Source organism: Pantherophis guttatus, chromosome 6 (genome assembly GCF_059756535.1).
Source record: "Pantherophis guttatus breed Tessera chromosome 6, ASM5975653v1, whole genome shotgun sequence".
NCBI classification, from domain to species: Eukaryota; Metazoa; Chordata; class Lepidosauria; order Squamata; family Colubridae; genus Pantherophis; species Pantherophis guttatus.
In genome coordinates this window covers 5,714,089-5,732,768 of record NC_142068.1, presented here as the reverse complement: position 1 = coordinate 5,732,768, position 18,680 = coordinate 5,714,089, and the positions used below count along the sequence as shown (strand labels likewise).

Genomic DNA, 18,680 nt, shown 5'->3' with positions numbered 1-18,680 from the left:
ATACAGAGAAGAGCAGGACCAAACATTTAAACTGACTAAAGAAATGCAGGTCCAGAACAAAATTTCATTGTCATTTATTCACTAATATCCCAGTCTAAATTTAAATAATAAACCACACGCTGGTGTCCATCAAGTGGGAGATTGGCCACCTACATCTCTGCTCACCAGGTCTTGGAACATGCCTGTCTCTGGACAGCACCACTTTCTCCCCTAAAGTCACGAAAAACCTGACCAATGTCTTACTTGAGAGAGTTGATCTCCAGAACCAGGTTGTCACAAGAGATTTTTTCTTCTTCGCCTCTCTGCAAAGTCCCCAATACCTCATTCTGGAAAACTGAAATCAAGAGCAGATTAGAAACTGAGTTGAGTACTCAGGTGGATGAAGAGCTGATAAAAGCAACTTTTGGCTTCAATTCTGAAATCTAGAAAGCTTTCTTCTTCTTCTTCTTCTCCGTACTCATTTCAGTTTCTCCTATAATGTCATGCAGGAAGGTGCATTGAGAGTCAACTTCCTGCCACAAAAGAGAGAAATAAAATTACCTTTGATGTCGTCCATCTGAGGGGAAGCTGTCCGGCTGTCCATCTGCTCAGACCCAAAGCTCATATCACTTTCAGACTCACTTTCTTCTTCGGTCTTTACGGCGAGGCCTAGTTAAGATGGCGGAAAGAAATCTTCTCGAGTTCTCTGATTTCGCTCCAGCACCCTTTCCTTTCTCACAAGTTCACGTTTCTCTCCAGTATTTCCACGTCAAGGATTATATTTGGATCAACCTCTTTCTGCTATTGTCGTTCTTACAAAACTGGATCTTGAATGGCTCTTTTGTCCCTAGAGGCTAGGGCTGTGATGGAGAACCTGTGGCACGTGTAGCCATATTGGTGGGCACGCGAGTTCAGCTCTGGCACGTACGTACGCACCAGCCAGCTGATTTTCTGGTCTTCTGGGCCCACCAGAAGTAGGGAAACAGGCTGTTTCCTGCCTCCGGAAGGCCTCGGGGAATGGTGGGGAAGGCCCATTTTTTGCTATCCCCAGGCTCCAGACTTTCTAGAAGTCCGGGGAGGGTGAAAATGGCCTCCCCACCCCCCGGAGGCTCTCCGGAGGCTGGAAACAGCCCATTTGCCAACTTCCGGTGGGACTAGAAGGCCCGTTTTTTGCTGTCCCCAGGCTCCAGAGCCTTTCTAGGAAGTTGGCAAATGGGCTGTTTCTGGCCTCCGGAGGGCCTCCAGGGGGGTGGGGAAGGCCATTTTTGCCCTCCCCAGATTCCTAGAAAAGCTCTGGAGCCTGGGAACAGCAAATAAAGGGGCTTCCGGTCCCACCAGAAATTGGCAAACGGGCTGTTTCTGGCCTCCAGAGCGCCTCCGTGGGGGTGGGGAAGGGCGTTTTCGCCCTCCTCAGACTCCTAGAAAGGCTCTGGAGCCTGGTGAGAGAAAAACGGGCCTACTGGGCCAGGAGCGGGGGGAGGGGTTCTGCGCGCATGCGCAGGAGGGGGGCAAATAGAATTATTGATGTGGGCATGTGCGCAGGCGCCCCCCCCCCACTCCTGGCACGCGATGGCAAAAAGGTTAGCCATCACTGGGCTAGGGAGTCTCCAAAGTTGGCAACTTTAAGACTTGTGGACTTCAACTCCCAGAATTCCTCAGCTAGCCATGCTGGCTGGGGAATTCTGGGAGTTGAAGTCCGCCAGGCTTAAATTTGCCAAGGATGGAGACCCTGCTCTAAAGGCTCTAAAGGCTGCTGCTGCAGGTTTATGAAAATTGGCCACAGCCAGCTCACCATGACCAACCTGCCACGGCCAACTCGCCATAGCCAGCTCGCCACAGAACAACTCCCTTGAGGGACAAGAGTTACACTAATATCAAAGAAATGATGGAATAGAATCATTAAAGAAAGAATGCAAAAGGAGAGACAGCATGAAATGTGAAGGGCAAAAATTAAAATATTTTTTTATTTATTTTAAATAATGAAATAGAACTGTTAAATTGTCCCGCAACGAGTTGTCTTGCAGCAACTTGGCCACGGCGAGTTGGCCGCAGCGAGTTGACTGTGGCAAGTTCTCCCATTCCTGCTGCTGCACCATTTTTCTTGTCAATTCTCGTCGCTTTCAAGAATTGCAGAGGGCTATGGGACAACACCAGAGGTGGGTTTCAGCAGGTTCTGACCAGTTCTGGAGAACCGGTAGTGGAAATTTTGAGTAGTTCGGAGAACCGGAAAATACCACCTCTGACTGGCCCCGCCCCCATCTATTCTCTGCCTCCCAAATCCCAGCTGAAATAGGGATTTTTCAGTAACCTTCCCCTGCCACGGCCACCAAGCCACGGCCACCAAGCCATGCCACACCCACAGAACCAATAGTAAAATTTTTTGAAACCTACCACCGGACAACACGCTATTCCATGCTGGTCATGGCATTCTGAATCCCGTTTTTCTCTATGCTCCATTTTGCTTACCCCAAAGGCTTTGCCTTTGTTCCTCCTGGTTTGCATCGTTTTCCTCGGCTGCTTTCCAAAGGTAACCTCTGCCTTGTAAGCCAACCTCTTCGGTGTTGTAGCCTGAAGTAGAAAAGTAGTAACATTGGTTTGATTATCATTGCTTGGGGAAAAATGGCCCAACTAAACAAAAGAAACGGGTGTGTTGACAGCAGTCCCCCAAAAAATTCTACCTCAAAGGAGAATATTTGTAGCTCAAGGCTGAAACGAGGGCTCCTTGAAGCTCTTGGGGCTTGGTCCTCCCCACCCCCTCTCCTCCTCCCCCGTCCCCTTCTAAAACTGATAATGTTACCAGGTTTGAGCAATGAGATGTCTGCAAGAAAACAACAAAGTTCAGAGAGCACCAAGGCCTCCATAATGCCCCTCCTCCTGTCTACAAACCCCGTTCCCTTCTAGCACTGATAATGTTTATTTATTTTATTCAATTTGTATACCCCCCTTCTCCTAGTGGACTCAGGGCGGTGCACAGCCAGAACTAAAACACATACCAATACAAAATTTAAAATTATTAAAAGAATTTACATAACTGGCCCAAATTTAAAACAATTCGAATTAAAACCCAATGACAATTTAAAAACTAAAAAACTTAAAAAAGACTAAAAAGGGGGGAGGGGGTTCACGCCAGCCCTGCTTGATGGAAAAGAAAAGTTTTTAGGGCACGGCAAAAGACCCGGAGATCCGATATCCTTCGTATCTCCGGGGGCAGGTCGTTCCAGAGGGCAGGAGCTGCCACAGAGAAGGCCCTCCCCCTGGGGGTCGCCAGCCGACATTGCCTGGCTGACGGCACCCTGAGGAGTCCCCCTCTGTGGGAGCGTAATAATGTTACCAGGTTTGAGCAATGAGACGTCTGCAAGAAAAAAATCAAGCTCCGAGAGCACCAACTATCCCCTCAAGTCTACCTCATCAGCTAGTTTTTCTAATCCTAGCACCAAATTGGCAAGGGCTACAATGGAAGATGGTGGATCAGGAACAGCGGTCTTAGGCCCTCACTCCTTCTAGCCTAAGTAATGATGCCTTTTAGCACTAGCACTTAAGACTTATATACCACTTCACAGTGCTTTTACAGCCCTCTCTAGTTGATTTACAGAATCAGCCTATTGCCCCTAACAATCTGGCTTCTCATTTTACCAACCTCGGAAAGATGGAAGGCTGAGTCAACCTTGAGCTTGGTGAGATTCGAACTCCCGAAATGCAGGCTGCTGGCAGTCAGCAGAAGTAGCCTACAGTACTGCATTCTAACCACTACGCCACCATGGCTCCTTTTGCTTCAAAAACTGATTGGTTTAGGACAGGGGTCTGCAACCTTAAGCACTCAAAGAACCATTTGGATCCGTTTTCCACAGAAAAGAAAACACCGGGAGCCACAAAACTCTTCCCGGGCCTGACTATTTGTTGAGCGGCCACAAAACTAGCATATGTAGTTGAATTAAATGTTCTGTTTTCTTCTGAAACTTTTCTTTTCTTGGATTTATCCATGGTTGGCCTTCCGGGGGTTGGAAAGCTCAATAAATCACATGCCGACAGGTGTCGCACATTGGCGGTTGTGACGCATATTTTGAGTGACAGAGAGCTGTAGCAGAGGGGTGAAAAAGCCACATGCGGCTCCAGAGTCGCAGGTTGCTGACCCCTGGTTTACGAGCAAGTGACGGAAATCATATATAATGAACTAGACATTATATTTCTGTCTTCACCCCATAAACATACTTATGTTGTGGAGTTAATTATTTCAGGGGCAGCATCTGGAACTAGTAAGCCGAGAACCTACGTGGTATGATGATAAAGGAGTTGTAGATGCTCAGGCTGAGCGGGAAGGAGGAGTCAAATGCATCATCAGTCACGAATCCTTTCGTGCCCACAAGAGATCTAAATTCAGCCCGTCTTTAATTCCTTTCTATTCTTCTGCTAATTTCCCTTGACTGTTAGTAGTTCAGATTCTTGTAGGCAGCTTTTGCTTACAATATGCATTTGAATTGCCTAGATCCCCTGATTTCCCTGGTGCTGGCAGGTCTGGGACTAGGATCAAGGACACCAAGCGCAAACCTGTTCTTGACCACCCAAAATTTCTCTCTCTGCCTAACATACCCTTGCAATATTGATGCTGCGGGGGAAAAATAGGCGCTAGCACTGACGATGTTACCTAGTTTGGTAACGAAATGGCTGCAAGAAAACCACGAAGCTCAGAGAGCACCAAGAACCAACCCCAAGCTACAAATATTCTCTTTTGCCAAAAAGTAGGAGGAGAGCTATATATAAAACAGCTAAAGGTCTTGAACGAAAGGCAGGACACAATTCTAATAAATAAATAAAAAAATAAGAAGATATTTGCACCCACAAGAGCAACAAAAGCTAAGTAAAATAAAATAGCTGGAAAAGGAGATTTCAATTGTGCCCAAATGGGAGTTAAGAGCCTGGAGCCCACTTTTCTTCCACCATCATCATCATCATCTCCTTCCCACCTACTCGTTCAAAGCAGATTCTTTCTCCAGCTGCTTAATCCTTAGCAGTTATTAATTCTTATCCTTAAATCCTTAGCAGGCTCTCAAGGGAAGACTCTATGGGAAAAAGGCAGAAGAGAATAACAGAATAGGAAGAGACCTAACATCTGGAGGCAAATTGTTCCACTGATGAATTGTTCTCACTGTCAGGAAATTTCTCCTTAGTTCTAGGTTGCTTCTCTCCTTGATTAATTTCCATCCGTTGCTTCTTGTCCTGACTTCAGGCGCTTTGGAGAATAGCTTGACTCCCTCTTCTTGGTGGGCAGCCCCTCAGATATTGGAAGACTGCTATCATGGCATCCCTAGAAAACCCACAGGAGAACAGTCTCGCTCTCCAATAAATCCCGGGGGGGCCCATACCTTTTTGCTTCACCTTGCTCTCCTCCTTGTTCGCATCCGCATCATCGCTGAACTCATCTTCATCATACTCTTCTTCATCTGCAGGATGCAGGGATACGACTGTGCCTTCTGGAAAGACCTTGTTAGGGCCCACCACCACCTACAATGAAGCAACGTTTCCAAGTTTACTTCCTCCGGGAAGTCAAAAAAGGCTTGCAGATATCAAGCCCCCCAATTCACACAGCTTTGGGGGGGGGGTGTCAGGAACCCAGATCCCAAAACAAAGCAGCAAGAGAATCAGCTATGAGGCCAAGTTTGTATCCAACTCACATTCTGAGCATCTCTTCCTTGCTGAGCAGCAGGACAGGGTGCTGCGTTTCATTGTAAGGATACGTGTTTAGATCAGTGGCGAAATCTAAACTTTGTTACTACCGGTTCTGTGGCCGTGGCTTGGTGGTGGGGGTGGTGGTGGGGGTGGTAATGTGACTGGGTGGGCATGGCCAATTTTTTTTTTTTTTTACTTTTAAAACCATTTTTTCTACAACCTCTATGGCGAAGAGGTTGTAAAAAAATGCTTTCAAAAGGCTCTGACGATCCCAGCTGAGTTGCCTGATCATCAGAGGCTTTTTTTTTTTTTTTACTTTTAAAAGCATTTTTTCAGCTGTAGAAAAAATGCTTTTAAAAGTTAAAAAAAAAAGCCTCTGATGATCGCGCGGCTCAGCTGGGCATGGGGGGGGGGCAGGGATTTTTGCTACCGGTTCTCCGAACCACCCCCCTCCATCGCTACCGGATCAGGTGATCCGGTCCGAACCGGGAGCATTTCACCCCTGGTTTAGATAAGGATGGGAGCAGGTTGTAATTTTGAGAACAATGACCTTCTGAGACTGCCTGTAGGAGAGGACCAGGCTGAAGGGGTCAAAGGCGTCATCAGCCTCGAGTCCCTTCAAATCCACAAGAGATCTAAGTTGAGTCCACCTTGAATTCCTTGGCTCTTATCTACCGCCAATTTGCTTTTGACCGTTAGTAGTTCAGATTCTTGTGGAGAGCTTTAGCATACAATAAAGCTACACATTCATTTGAACTGCCTGGACTCCTGATTTCCTGTGCTTGACACCACCCTGATTTAAGAGGGGATTCAAGACTCCGTCGGGGAGCTTCTACGAACTGTCAGCCAGCCACCAGATGAATAGGGACAGTGTTTTTTTGAACTGCCAATGCATTTATTTATTTATTTATTATTGCGATTTATATGCCGCCATTCTCCCGAGGGACTCAGGGCGGCTTACAAAAACAATATCCAATACAAATCACAATAAAATTAAAATCAACAACCCAATTAAAACAATTTAAAATTATAACAATGTACATCCATAATGGATCAGTTAAGTTGATGAAAGAGCCATGTCTTCAACTCACGACGGAAGGAAAGGAGGTCGGGGGCTGTCCTGAGCTCGGTGGGCAAATCATTCCAGAGGGTCGGGGCTCCCACAGAGAACGCTCTCCTCCTGGGGGTCGTCAGCCAACATTGTTTGGCTGAAGGCACCCTCAGGAGGCCCACTCTGTGAGAGCGCACGGGATGGTGAGAGAGCGGCTGGAGATGGTCCTGCAAGTATCCTGGGCCTAAGCCATGAAGGGATTTATAGGTAAGCACCAGCACCTTGAAACGAATCCGGAACGTCACCGGCAGCCAGTGCAGCTCGCGCAGGAGAGGTGTTACACAGGAATATCAAGAAGCCCCCGTAATTACCCGCGCGGCCGCATTCTGGACTAGCTGGAGCCTCCGGATGCATCCCAAGGGCAGCCTCATGTAGACGGTGTTACAGTAGTCCAACCTAGAGGTAACGAGGGCGTGAGTGACCGTGGCGAGGGCATCCCGGTCTAGAAAAGGGCGCAACTGGCGCACAAGACGCACCTGTGCAAAGGCCCCCCTGGTTACGGCCGTCAGATGGTCATCCAAGGACAGCCGAGAATTCAGGAGGACACTCAGATTGCGAACCCTATCGGAGGGAGTAAGAGTCTCCCCCCCCCCCGATCATTAAAGTTGGAACCTCCAGATCCCGAGATGCCGGCATCCATCCATTTGAAGCAGACCGAAGAAGGACAGGGCAAACGGTGAGTGACATTTGATTTGTCTCAAGATCCTTTGACTACTCATCTTTGACCCCCGTTAAAGGGTTCGCAACCAACTCAAAGATGTGTTGACTTCAAGTTCCAGAATTCCTTAGCCAGCATTCTGAGCATTAAAGTCCACATACCTTAGATATCGATGGAGATTCCCAGTCATCTAGGTTCAAGGTTGTCCCAAAGGTGCTTTTTCCAAGAAGCAACTGGACTTTCTCTTTTTTTCTTCGAAGACGTTTCGCTTCTCATCCAAGAAGCTTCCTCAGCTCTGACTGGATGGTGGGGAACGGAAGGATTTATATTCCTCCCCAAAGGATGCAAACGACCAGTTGTCTGCAAGCCGTATAAATCCTTCCGTTCCCCACCATCCAGTCAGAGCTGAAGAAGCTTCTGGGATGAGAAGCGAAATGTCTTCAAAGAAAAAACAAAGTCCAGTTGCCTCTCGAAAAAGCACCTCGGGGACACATATCTGAGAGTTTACCAAGGTTAAGAAACATTGTTCTATCAGAACAAAAATAAAATAATAATAAAATCGTGTCTCCTCTAACTCACCTGGGAAGTAAGGACGCAATGAGGATTCAATGTTACGCCTTCCTTCACCTCTGCCTCGTCACAAACGATGGACTGATAGATTTTTACACCGTCTCCTATATGGACATCATTCCACAGGAATGCCCGGTCCAGAAGGACACCGTTACCTGATTAGTATCCAAAAAATAACAAATCATCGCTTTATGCCATACTCATCCAGGTGTTTGCTTACAATAGATAAGTTTGTTGTGTCTATTCACTGTCCCACAGCATAAAGTGGCTTTTTTTTTCTTTAGCACTTTATGTAAACTCTTTTATTTTTTATTTTATTAGTCATATTTCTATGCTGCCCACTCTCCGAGGACTCTGGGCGACTTACACCAAAGACAGTATACTAAATAGCATATTGCCCCCAACAATCTGGGTCCTCATTTTACCCACCTCGGAAGGATGGAAGGCTGAGTCAACCTTGAGCCGGCGAGATTTGATCCGCTGATCTGCTGAAAGTAGCTGCAGTACTGCACTCTAACCACTGCGCCACCTCGGCTCACTCTTGCAGCCCAGAAGCCATGATTTACAGACAGTCCTCGACTTACAACCATTGGTTCAGTGACCGTTCGAAGTTACGACTGCATGGAAAAAAACCTACCTATCCAATGGCCACATGATCCAAATTTGGATGCTGGCCATCTGGCATGGGTTGCACTAAACTGGATTTATCTGATCATCATTTGTAACGTGCCAGCTGCCTTCCAGCAAGCAAAGTCAATGGGGGACGTCAGATTCGCTTAACAACCGCAGCAAAAAAAAAAAAGATTGTAAAATGGGGCGCAACAAGCTTGCTCAGCAATAATTGTTCAAGGCAGCCTCGCTTTACGTTTGTGATAGGGAACACCTGGATTTAAATCAATCGTTTACCCAACACTGCATGTAGTTTTGTCTAGACCAGAGGTCTCCAACCTTGGCCACTTTAAGGCTTGTGGACTTCAGATCCCAGAATTCCTCAGCCAGCAAAGCTTTGCTGGCTGAGGAATTCTGGGAGTTGAATTTAATTTAATTTAATTAACTAAATTTATAAATTATATTATAAATTATATAATAATTTATATAATTAATTAAATTTATATTAATTGATTAATAATTGATTAATTTAATTAATTAAATCCCCACGGTCAGGTGATCAAAATCCAGCAAGTCGCTTGCCGATTTGGTTCATATTTATGACGGTCGCAGTCTCCCGGGCTCACGCGATCCGCTTTTGCGACCTTCTGACGAGCAAAGTCATTGGAGGAGCCGGATTCACTTAACAACCGGGTTACTGACTTAACTGCAGTGATTCACTTAATGACCAAGTCAAGCAAGGTCGTAACGCGGGGCGGAACTCCCTCAAACAAACGCCTTGCTTAAACGACAGAAATTTGGGGCTCCGTTGTGGTCGTAAGTCGAGGACCACCTGTATTAAGGCTTCTTCCCGTCATGTTTTCTGTTGTGCCTGCACCCCAAGCTCGACAGAGGATTCCTCTGGCCCAAAACCTGGTCCTATATTATGGGCAACGCGACGTACCTATTTTGCAATTGGGCCCAATGACGCTATTGGTGATGCAGCATTTCGCGCCCACGGATGTTCCTTGCCCAACGAGTACGTTCTCTTCCAGCACGCTCTCATGGCCCAGACTAACTTCCGCACCCCGGTAGATATTGTGGCGGGAATGAGTGCAGCTCTGCTTCTCACGGATGAAGTTCATTTCTGGGGTGACTGGATAGACCCAGCGCTGCAGGATGTCCGAGGACACCGACTCGTACATCGACAAATTGGAAACGGAAGCGCCGTATTCTTCTGATGTGACGTACATGTGGATCTGGTTCCCAAGGACCTGAAGAACAGAGAAGGGCTATCAGGAAAGGCCTGTTCTGACCTTGGCTTCCTGATATATTAAAAAGCACACAATTAGTCCCAAACCCTTTTTTTTATTTTAACGGCTGTGAATTACTTTCATTCACAGCAGGTGCTGAATCACCAAGAATTTATAAATAGTCCAACAGAAGTCTGCCACAGTCCTGCGGATAAGGCTGGTAAACACCCACCTTTATCTTCTTTGACACGCTGCCAATGACCTAATTGGCAGTTCTTTTGGCAAGGCCACACGGAAACAGAGTCAAAAACGGAGCTTCAAAGTACAAACTGACACCATCCACGACGTTGCTTCCTGCAAAGGCCCAAGTGCCTTTGCTCTTCCTTTATGTCTTAGGGGAGGGGCCAATGATCTCCAAGCCTTACTCGCGAGTCGTCCCTTTTGTTTTAACTGTTCTTGCCTTCTGACAGCTCTGCGCATGCGCGCACTAGGAACAGGCTCCCCCTGTTCCTCTGCCTTTCTGATGTCCGACTCTGGAGGCTCCAGAGTCCGCACATAACTCCCAGATGGCCCTGGCCCCATCTCTGCCTCCGACGCAGACCCCGCGTCCGAGCCTTCCCCAGACTCCAGGACTGGCCCATGTTCCTCCCCAGCCTCCTCACTGTCCGACTCTGCTGCCAGCTCTGCAGGCTGCTGGCGGACCACTACAAGGCCTTCAACCTTCTTTTCCAATAACAGAACAGAATAACAGATTTGGAAGGAACCTTGGAGGTCTTCTAGTCCAACCCTCTGCTGTCAGGCTCGAAGCTGAACTGGAAGCACCCATTTCTTTGCTCAGGGCTTTGTTATTACTCCATCAACCCACTCCATTGTGCTGATCCCCTATTGGGGCCCATATGTGGCCTGTGCAGCTAGTAGCTGATTCAGACAGCGAGGAGGCTGGTGTGGTGCTGCGCCAGCAGCCTGTGCAACTGGCACTCGAGTCGGACAATGAGGAGGCTGGAGAAGATGTGGTGCCAGAGGCGGGGATTCAGCCAGGGCCTTCAGAACCTCCAGAGGCTCCCATAAGTGAAGAGGACAAAGAGGAAGAGCCTCTTCTCGATACATGGGCGCGCAGAGCTGCCAAAAGGTAGGAGTGGCTCCTCAGGAGGAGGTCTCCTCGAGAGTAAGGCTTGGGGGTAATTGGCCACTCCCTTAGCCTATTTAAGGAGGAACACCGACTGAAGCAATTTGCAGGGAACAACTTGGTTCACATACCTTCGTGTCTTGTCTTGCTTATCTTATCAACTTCCTGCAAATTGCTTTTGGGCATTCTGCCAACCACAGTAAACTTCCAGTATTATTCTTTGAATTCTTGGCAGCTGTTAATGCAGTCAATTAACAGCCGTTGTTGTAAAAAACTGGTTTATTTAGTAAACTAAGGTTTGAACGGACTTTGTGTGTGCTGCGTTCTTTGGGGTCCGTAGCTGGGGCAGAACACCTATTGGGGCCCGAAGCCGGCTGGCAAAGTCACATCTTTAGGCCCTTACAAAGGGAGGGCTGGGGTCAACCTCACATTGGGCTGGGGGGTGGGGGGGAGGTGTTCCAAAGGAGCCATAGCAGAGAAGGTCCTCCTCCACCAGTAAGAACAATGGGGCCGATAGGACCGGCAGCATGCCTCCTCTGTCGGCACGATTGATAGGGCCAATCCCAGGGCGGTGAGATGGTCCCTCAAATAACCTGGATCCAGGCCATGAAGGGTTTTAAAGGTGATCACCAACACCCTGAATTGCACCCGGGAGCAGACCGACAACTAGCGCAGCTGGAGGAGCAGTGGTGTTACAGGGGCCATTCTTGGGGGACCCAAAACTACTCGCTGTTGCACTCAGGCGGCCTATAAATTTAATGGATTATTATTGTTAATCAGGGGTGGGATTCAAAAATTTTAGCAACCGGTTCCCTGCCCAGTTGCCGGGTGGCCGTGGCCTACTCGGCCTCCTGCACCACTGCAAGGGGAGGGGCATTTTTGCCCTCCCCAGGCTCTGGAGGCTTTTTTGAGCCTCCGGGAGGGTGAAAACGGACCTGGAAACGGACCTGGTTTCAGACTTCCGGAACTTCTGGGAGGCCCGTTTTTCACCCTCCAAGAGCCTCCATGCGGGCCGTGCACTTACCTGGCATCCAAAACAGGCCGTGTAGAGACTCCTGGGAGAGGCAGGGCGGGGTGGGCGAGGCCAGCCAGTCCTTGCAACTACCGGTTTGGCGAACCAGATGTAAAATTAGCATCCGATTCGCCCGAACTGATCCAAACCGGCTGAATCCCATCCCTGCTGTTAATGAATTATTACATTCAGGAAGTGGGTCTTTGGCTGGACAGTAGTGGGTGGGGCAAAATGGGCGGAGCTTTGTAATTACATAGTCACAGTGGGTCACCGAATGATTCTGAATTCCAGAGACCCGCATCTCGTCAATCAGTCCGAAATCAGATGGAAGTTTGTGCTGCCAAATTATTACCTGTATCTCATTCATAATGTATTCTACCAGAAGTAGGGTAAAGTATTTCTGCACAGAATACACGATGCCCTGATGATACATTTCCTAGACCGGTGATGGCGAACCTATGGCACACGTACCACTGTAACCGTATCAGTGGGTATATGAGCTCATCTCCGGTGCGCGCAGCTGCTTTTCGGGCCTTCTGGACCCACCAGAAGTAGGGAAACAGGCTGTTTCCTGCCTCCAGAGGGACTCTGGGGTGGTGGTGAAGGCTCGTTTTTTGCTGTCCCCAGCCTCCAGAGCCTTTCTAGGAGTCTGGAGAGGGTGAAAACGGCCTTCCCCACCACCACCCCAGAAGCCCGAAATGGCCCGTTTGACAATTTCCAGTGGGACCAGACGGTCCGTTTTTTGCTGTCCCCAGCCCCCAGAGCCTCTCTAGGAGTTTGGGGAGGGCAAAAACAGCCTTCCTCACCTTCCCGGAGGCCCTCTGGAAGCCAGAAACGGCCTGTTTGCCAATTTCCAAAGCGCGACACCCCCCCCGCCCCCCTCTCTGGCACGCGATGGCAAAAAGGTTAGCCATCACTGTCCTAGACCTTCATGATTTGAAACAAGACTACCACTCTGCCACAGAAGCCTCCACTAGGTATTTACCTCTTCGTTCACCAACAAGCCACGGACAAAGTCATCCCGAGTTTGATAATCAAAATTATCCGTGAACAGTTCGGCCACCTACAAAAAGAAGAAGAAAACAGGGTTGATTTTATGTGACTTTAATTTTATGATTTCGTCTGAAACGAGACCAAAACGCCAAGAGGAATCTCCACCTTTGGCATGAAGAACTACCAATGTGTTGTGGCCAGTACGCGGCCTGTGCAGCTAGTAGCTGATTCCGACAGCGAAGAGGCTGGTGTGGTGCTGCACCAGCAGCCTGTGCAGCTGGCACTTGAGTCAGGGAATGAGGAGGCTGGAGAAGATGTGGTGCCAGAGGCGGGGATTCAGCCAGGGCCTTCAGAGCCTCCAGAAGCTCCTTTAAGTGAAGAGGACAAAGAGGAGGAGCCTCTTCTCGATGCACGGGCACGCAGAGCTGCCAAAAGGCAGGAGTGGCTCCTCAGGAGGAGGTCTCCTCGAGAGTAAGGCTTGGGACTAATTGGCCACTCTCTTAGCCTATTTAAGGAGGAATACCGACTGAAGCAATTTGCAGGGAACAACTTAGTTCACCCTCCTTCATGTCTTGTCTTGCTTATCTTATCAGCTTCCTGCAAATTGCTTCTGGGCATTCTGCCAACCATAGTAAGTTTTCAGTTATTATTCTTTGAATTCTTGGCGGCTGTTAATGCAATTAATTAACAGCCGTTGTTTTAAAAGACTGGTTTATTCAGTAAATTAAGGTTTGAACGGACTTTGTGCGTGCTGCGTTCTTTGGGGTCCCTAGCTGGGGCAGAACACAATGTGTCTCATCCTAAGTACAGGTAGTCCTCGGCTTAACAACAATTCGCTTAGTGACCGTTTGAAGTTACATCGGCACTGAAAAAAATGACTTATGACCGTTTTTCACACTTGGCCATCAGCACAATCCCATGGTCATATGATTTACATTCAGATTTTGGAAAGTGGTTCATATTTATGACGGCCACAGCGTCCCGGAGTCATGTGATCCCCTTCTGTGACCTTCTGACAAGCATAGTCAATGGGGAAGCCAGATTCACTTAACAACCACGTCACTAATTTAAGAACTGCAATGATTCACTTAACAGATGTGGCAAGAAAAGCCGTAAAATGGGACAAAATTCACTTAACGAATTTCTCACTCAGCAATTTAAGATTTTGGGCTCAATTGTGGTCGTACGTTGAGGACTACCTGTATAGACTGAAGTCCACAGAGGAACATGCATGTCACTACAGGTAGTCCTCAATTTAGAACAGTTCACTTAGTGCCCATTCGAAGTTACAATGGCACTGAAAAATGCGACTTTACGGCCGTTTTTCGCACTCACGACCGTTTCAGCATCCCCCCTGGTCATGTGATCAAAATTTGGATGCTTGGCAGCTGGCATGTGTTTATGAGGGTCGCAGTGTCCTGGAGTCATCCACCCAACCATGATTAAGCAAATTGCAAGTTGGCATGTTGAGAGAACATAACCAAGGTCTGCTCGTGATCCCCGATGCTTTTCATGCCACGTACCTGGGGAGAACAGAGGCTAATATGGCAGTCTAGCAAATCGTTCCGTACTTGGACTTCTTCAACCTTGCTCTGAAACAAACTCTAGAACGAACAAAGAAACAAAAAATACAGTGAAGACCTACATATATTCATTCACTGCCAAAGCTACTCTCTGCTAGCCGGGAATTTTGATAGGAAAAAATGGGTCTCTAGAAGTGACTTTTTAAGAAGAGACTGGACAGCCACTTGTCTGAAATGGTATAGGACGGTGACGGCTAATCTTTTCGGCACCGAGTGCCAAAACTAGAGCACAGGTGTGTGCATGCGCATCGGAGTGCCACAACCCGGAAGAGAGCAGCTGGCCAGTGTGCATGCACGCGGCGGCCAGCTGCTCTCCCGGGTTCCATTGTCGCATGCACAACAGCCAGCTGCATGCGCACCAGCCAGCTGCTCTCTTCCAGGTTCCGGCATGCGCGTGCCGGAACCCGGAAGAGAGCAGCTGGTCGGTGTGCATGTGTGCGATGGAACCAGAAGAGCAACTGGCAACGGCACCTCGCTGTTTTCTTAGCTATTAATTCAGTGTCTCTCAACATCAGCCATTTTAAGATCTGTGGACTTCAACTCCCAGAATTCCCCAGCCAGCTGCTCGCTGTTTTCTTAGCTATTAACTCAGTGTCTGTCAACGTCAGCCATTTTAAGATCTGTGGACTTCAACTCCCAGAATTCCCCAGTCAGCTGCTCGCTGTTTTCTTAGCTATTAACTCAGTGTCTCTCAACGTCAGCCATTTTAAGATCTGTGGACTTCAACTCCCAGAATTCCCCAGCCAGCTGCTCGTTGTTTTCTTAGCTATTAACTCGGTGACTCTCAACGTCAGCCATTTTAAGATCTGTGGACTTCAACTCCCAGAATTCCCCAGTCAGCTGCTCGCTGTTTTCTTAGCTATTAACTCAGTGTCTCTCAACGTCAGCCATTTTAAGATCTGTGGACTTCAACTCCCAGAATTCCCCAGTCAGCTGCTCGCTGTTTTCTTAGCTATTAACTCGGTGACTCTCAACGTCAGCCATTTTAAGATCTGTGGACTTCAACTCCCAGAATTCCCCAGCCAGCTGCTCGCTGTTTTCTTAGCTATTAACTCGGTGTCCCTCAACGTCAGCCATTTTAAGATCTGTGGACTTCAACTCCCAGAATTCCCCAGCCAGCTGCTCGCTGTTTTCTTAGCTATTAACTCGGTGTCTCTCAACGTCAGCCATTTTAAGATCTGTGGACTTCAACTCCCAGAAATCCCCAACCAGCTGCTCGAGTTTAAGAGACCAAACGTCTTAAAGATGGCAAGGATGAGAATCGCCATTTTAAGATCTGTGGACTTCAACTCCCAGAACTCTGGGAATTGAAGTCCACAGATCTTAATATGGCGATTCTCATCCTTGCCATCTTTTAAGACGTTTGGCCTCTTAAACTCGTAGCAAAAACTGGCTGCTTGACTCTTGCTCGTAGGTTCACACACACCATAGGAAAACCGAAATGCTTGAGCCCTTGCGTCCGCTGATAGTGGAGCACTCGTTTTGTAACACTGTCCATGACTAGGCTAATATCATCCTCCGGACATCGGCCCCGATGACCTGGCGAACACTCTTGAAATATCATGGTCATCACCGATACGTTCTTCTCTATTTTACGCCGCGTCCTGTACAAGGAGAGAGGGACAAGTTCAGGGTTTTAAATAATAATAATAATAATAATAATAATAATAATAATAATAATAATGATGATGATGATGATGATGATGATGATGGTGGTGGTGGTGGTGGTGGTGGTGGTGGTGGTGGATGCTCACAGATAAGATAGCAACACATCATTCCTGCCAGAAGGAGGAACTTTTGGAGGTAGTCCTTGTCTTACAACAGTTCATTTAGTGATTGAACTTCACAGAATATTACTTATTTATTACATTTATTTGCAGCCCATCTCATTTCAAAGTGACTTCAAAGGTATGACTGGTTGGTTTATTAAAAACAGAAATCTGGTCTGCTCTAACAAAACCCTTCTAGCGTACAGGTAGTCCTCAACTTGCAACAGTTCATTTAGTGACCATTCAAAGTTACAATGGCACCAAAAAAACCTGACTTATGACCGTTTTTCACACAGCCATTGTGGCATCTCCATGGTCACATGATTGAAATTCAGACACTTGGTAATTGACGCCTATTTATGATGGCTGTAGCTTGGCAATTGATGCCCATTTATGACATCATAAATGAGTTGATTGTAAATAGATAGAGAATAGATGGGAGAAAACAGTTAAAAAAACAGATACCCAGATGATGTCAAGTAAAAGGAGAAAGGGGAGGGGGGGAAAGGGAAAAAAGTGAGATATTATAAAAATGTATGCAAATGATGAAATAAAAATAAATAATAATTGAATAAGAAATTGAAATGAGAATAAAGATAATTAGAAAATCGGGGCTGCTTGAATACCACTTTAGATTGAACTGAAAAGGGAAACAACAGGAGAGAGGGAAAGGAGTAGAGAGAAAGGAAGGGAGAATAGAGGAGAGGAGAGGAGAAAGAAGAAAGGGAAAAGGAGAGGAAGAAAAGGGAAGGGAAAGATGAGCAGAAGAGAAGGTTAGAAGGGGGGAAGAAGAGAGGAGTGGGGGAAGAGAAGGGGAAGTAGGAAAGAGAAGGAGAGAAAGAACAAAAGAAGTAGGAGAAGAGAGAGGAAGGAAGAGAAGGGAAGGAGTAGAGAGAGAGGAAGGAGTAGAGAGAGAGGAAGGAGTAGAGAGAGAGGAGAGGAGAGGAGAGGAGAGGAGAGGAGAGGAGAGGAGAGGAGAGGAGAGGAGAGGAGAGGAGAGGAGAAAGAAGAGGAAGAAAATGGAGGGGAAAGAGGAGCAGAGAAGAAGGTTAGAAGGGGGGAAGAAGAGAGGAGTGGGGGAAGAGAAGGGGAAGTTGGAAAGAGAAGGAGAGGAAGAACAAAGGAAGTAGGAGGAGAAAGAGGAAGGAAGAGAAGGGGAGGAGAAGAAGAAAGGTTGGAGTAAAGGTAAAGGGTAAAAGGGCAGCCCCGAAAAAGTAAAAATGAAAAATGAAAGTTAAAAGAAAAGATGAATGAAAAATGATGGAAATGACTGTACATGTAAATGTGTTTATGAGAAATAAAAATAAAAAACTTTTTTGAAAATAAATAAATAAATGAGTTGATTGCCAAGCATCTGAATTTTAGGTCGTTCCCCTTTTGCCACTTTCTACGCAAACAAAGTCAGATTCACTCAACAAATCCTGTTACTAACCTGACCGCTGAAGTGATTCGCTTAACAACTGTGGCAAGGAAGGTCGCAAAATGGGGCAATACTCACATAACAACTGCCTCGCTCAGCGACATAAATTTTGGGCTCCATTGTGGCCGTAAGTCGAGGACTACCGGTGCCTTTTTCCTGAACACCCACCTGTGTTCCTGTAAAGCTGTAGAAATATTAATATTGGACACCACATCTCCCGAGACGAGGATAAAGTCAGAACGAACAAGAGACTTGGCATCAACATCGCGCAAGACGTCGCCGAGGGAACGATAGAGGTCCGAGATGACAAATCGCACAACGTTGGGCGATGTCGGGCAGCACCATTTAGAGTTTCTGGGGGGAGACAAAAATCAGAGAAAAGAAACAACGGAATGAGAACCTCTGCAAACAGGAAATGCACTGAAAAATGACTTCTTGGCTTTTTGATCAGATGAGTATATACAGTAGTGGCCAAAACTGTGGAAACCTTTTGGGAAAAGTGTATTTTCTAAAACTAGCTAATAACACCGCTTTTTTTTGGAGTAGTACCATAAAATTATATATTAATGGAAAGATAATTTAATCAAGAATGTAATGCAATAACTTTTATGAAGGATTTGCTATTAGAATAGCAGTTACAGTATAAAGAAGAAAAGTGAAACACGTAGAAAAAAACAAGATATACCAAAATTATCACGTCAGTTAATACTTAGTTGGGTAACCTTTAAAAAAAAAAAAAAGAGCCTTGGTAGTACAGTGGTCTAAGGCACCCTGTTATTAAGCTGGTTATTAAGACCAGCTGCCTGCAATTACTGCAGGTTCGAATCTCGCCAAGGCTCAAGGTTGACTAAGCCTTCCATCCTTTCTAAGGTAGGTAAATTGAGGACCCAGTTTGTGGCAATTAGCTGACTTTGTATAAATATACAAAAGTATGAAGGCTATTGCTTAGCGCAT

The 18,680-nt window shown here is 46.9% G+C and overlaps 1 protein-coding gene across 1 annotated transcript in view; it reads right to left on the bottom strand.

Annotated features, from left to right (window-relative positions):
* Window positions 1-18,680, bottom strand: part of EIF2B5 (eukaryotic translation initiation factor 2B subunit epsilon) — a 46,272-nt gene that overhangs the window by 12,161 nt on the left and 15,431 nt on the right. Inside the window, exons 3-12 of the mRNA XM_034408299.3 lie at window positions 17,895-18,080; window positions 15,964-16,141; window positions 14,478-14,558; window positions 12,947-13,024; window positions 9,535-9,844; window positions 7,992-8,137; window positions 5,340-5,478; window positions 2,446-2,547; window positions 541-648; window positions 244-334 (exon numbers count right to left, since the gene is read on the bottom strand). Of these exons, the coding sequence (XP_034264190.2) occupies window positions 244-334; window positions 541-648; window positions 2,446-2,547; window positions 5,340-5,478; window positions 7,992-8,137; window positions 9,535-9,844; window positions 12,947-13,024; window positions 14,478-14,558; window positions 15,964-16,141; window positions 17,895-18,080 (1,419 nt within the window). The remainder of the gene's footprint in view (window positions 1-243; window positions 335-540; window positions 649-2,445; window positions 2,548-5,339; window positions 5,479-7,991; window positions 8,138-9,534; window positions 9,845-12,946; window positions 13,025-14,477; window positions 14,559-15,963; window positions 16,142-17,894; window positions 18,081-18,680) is intronic.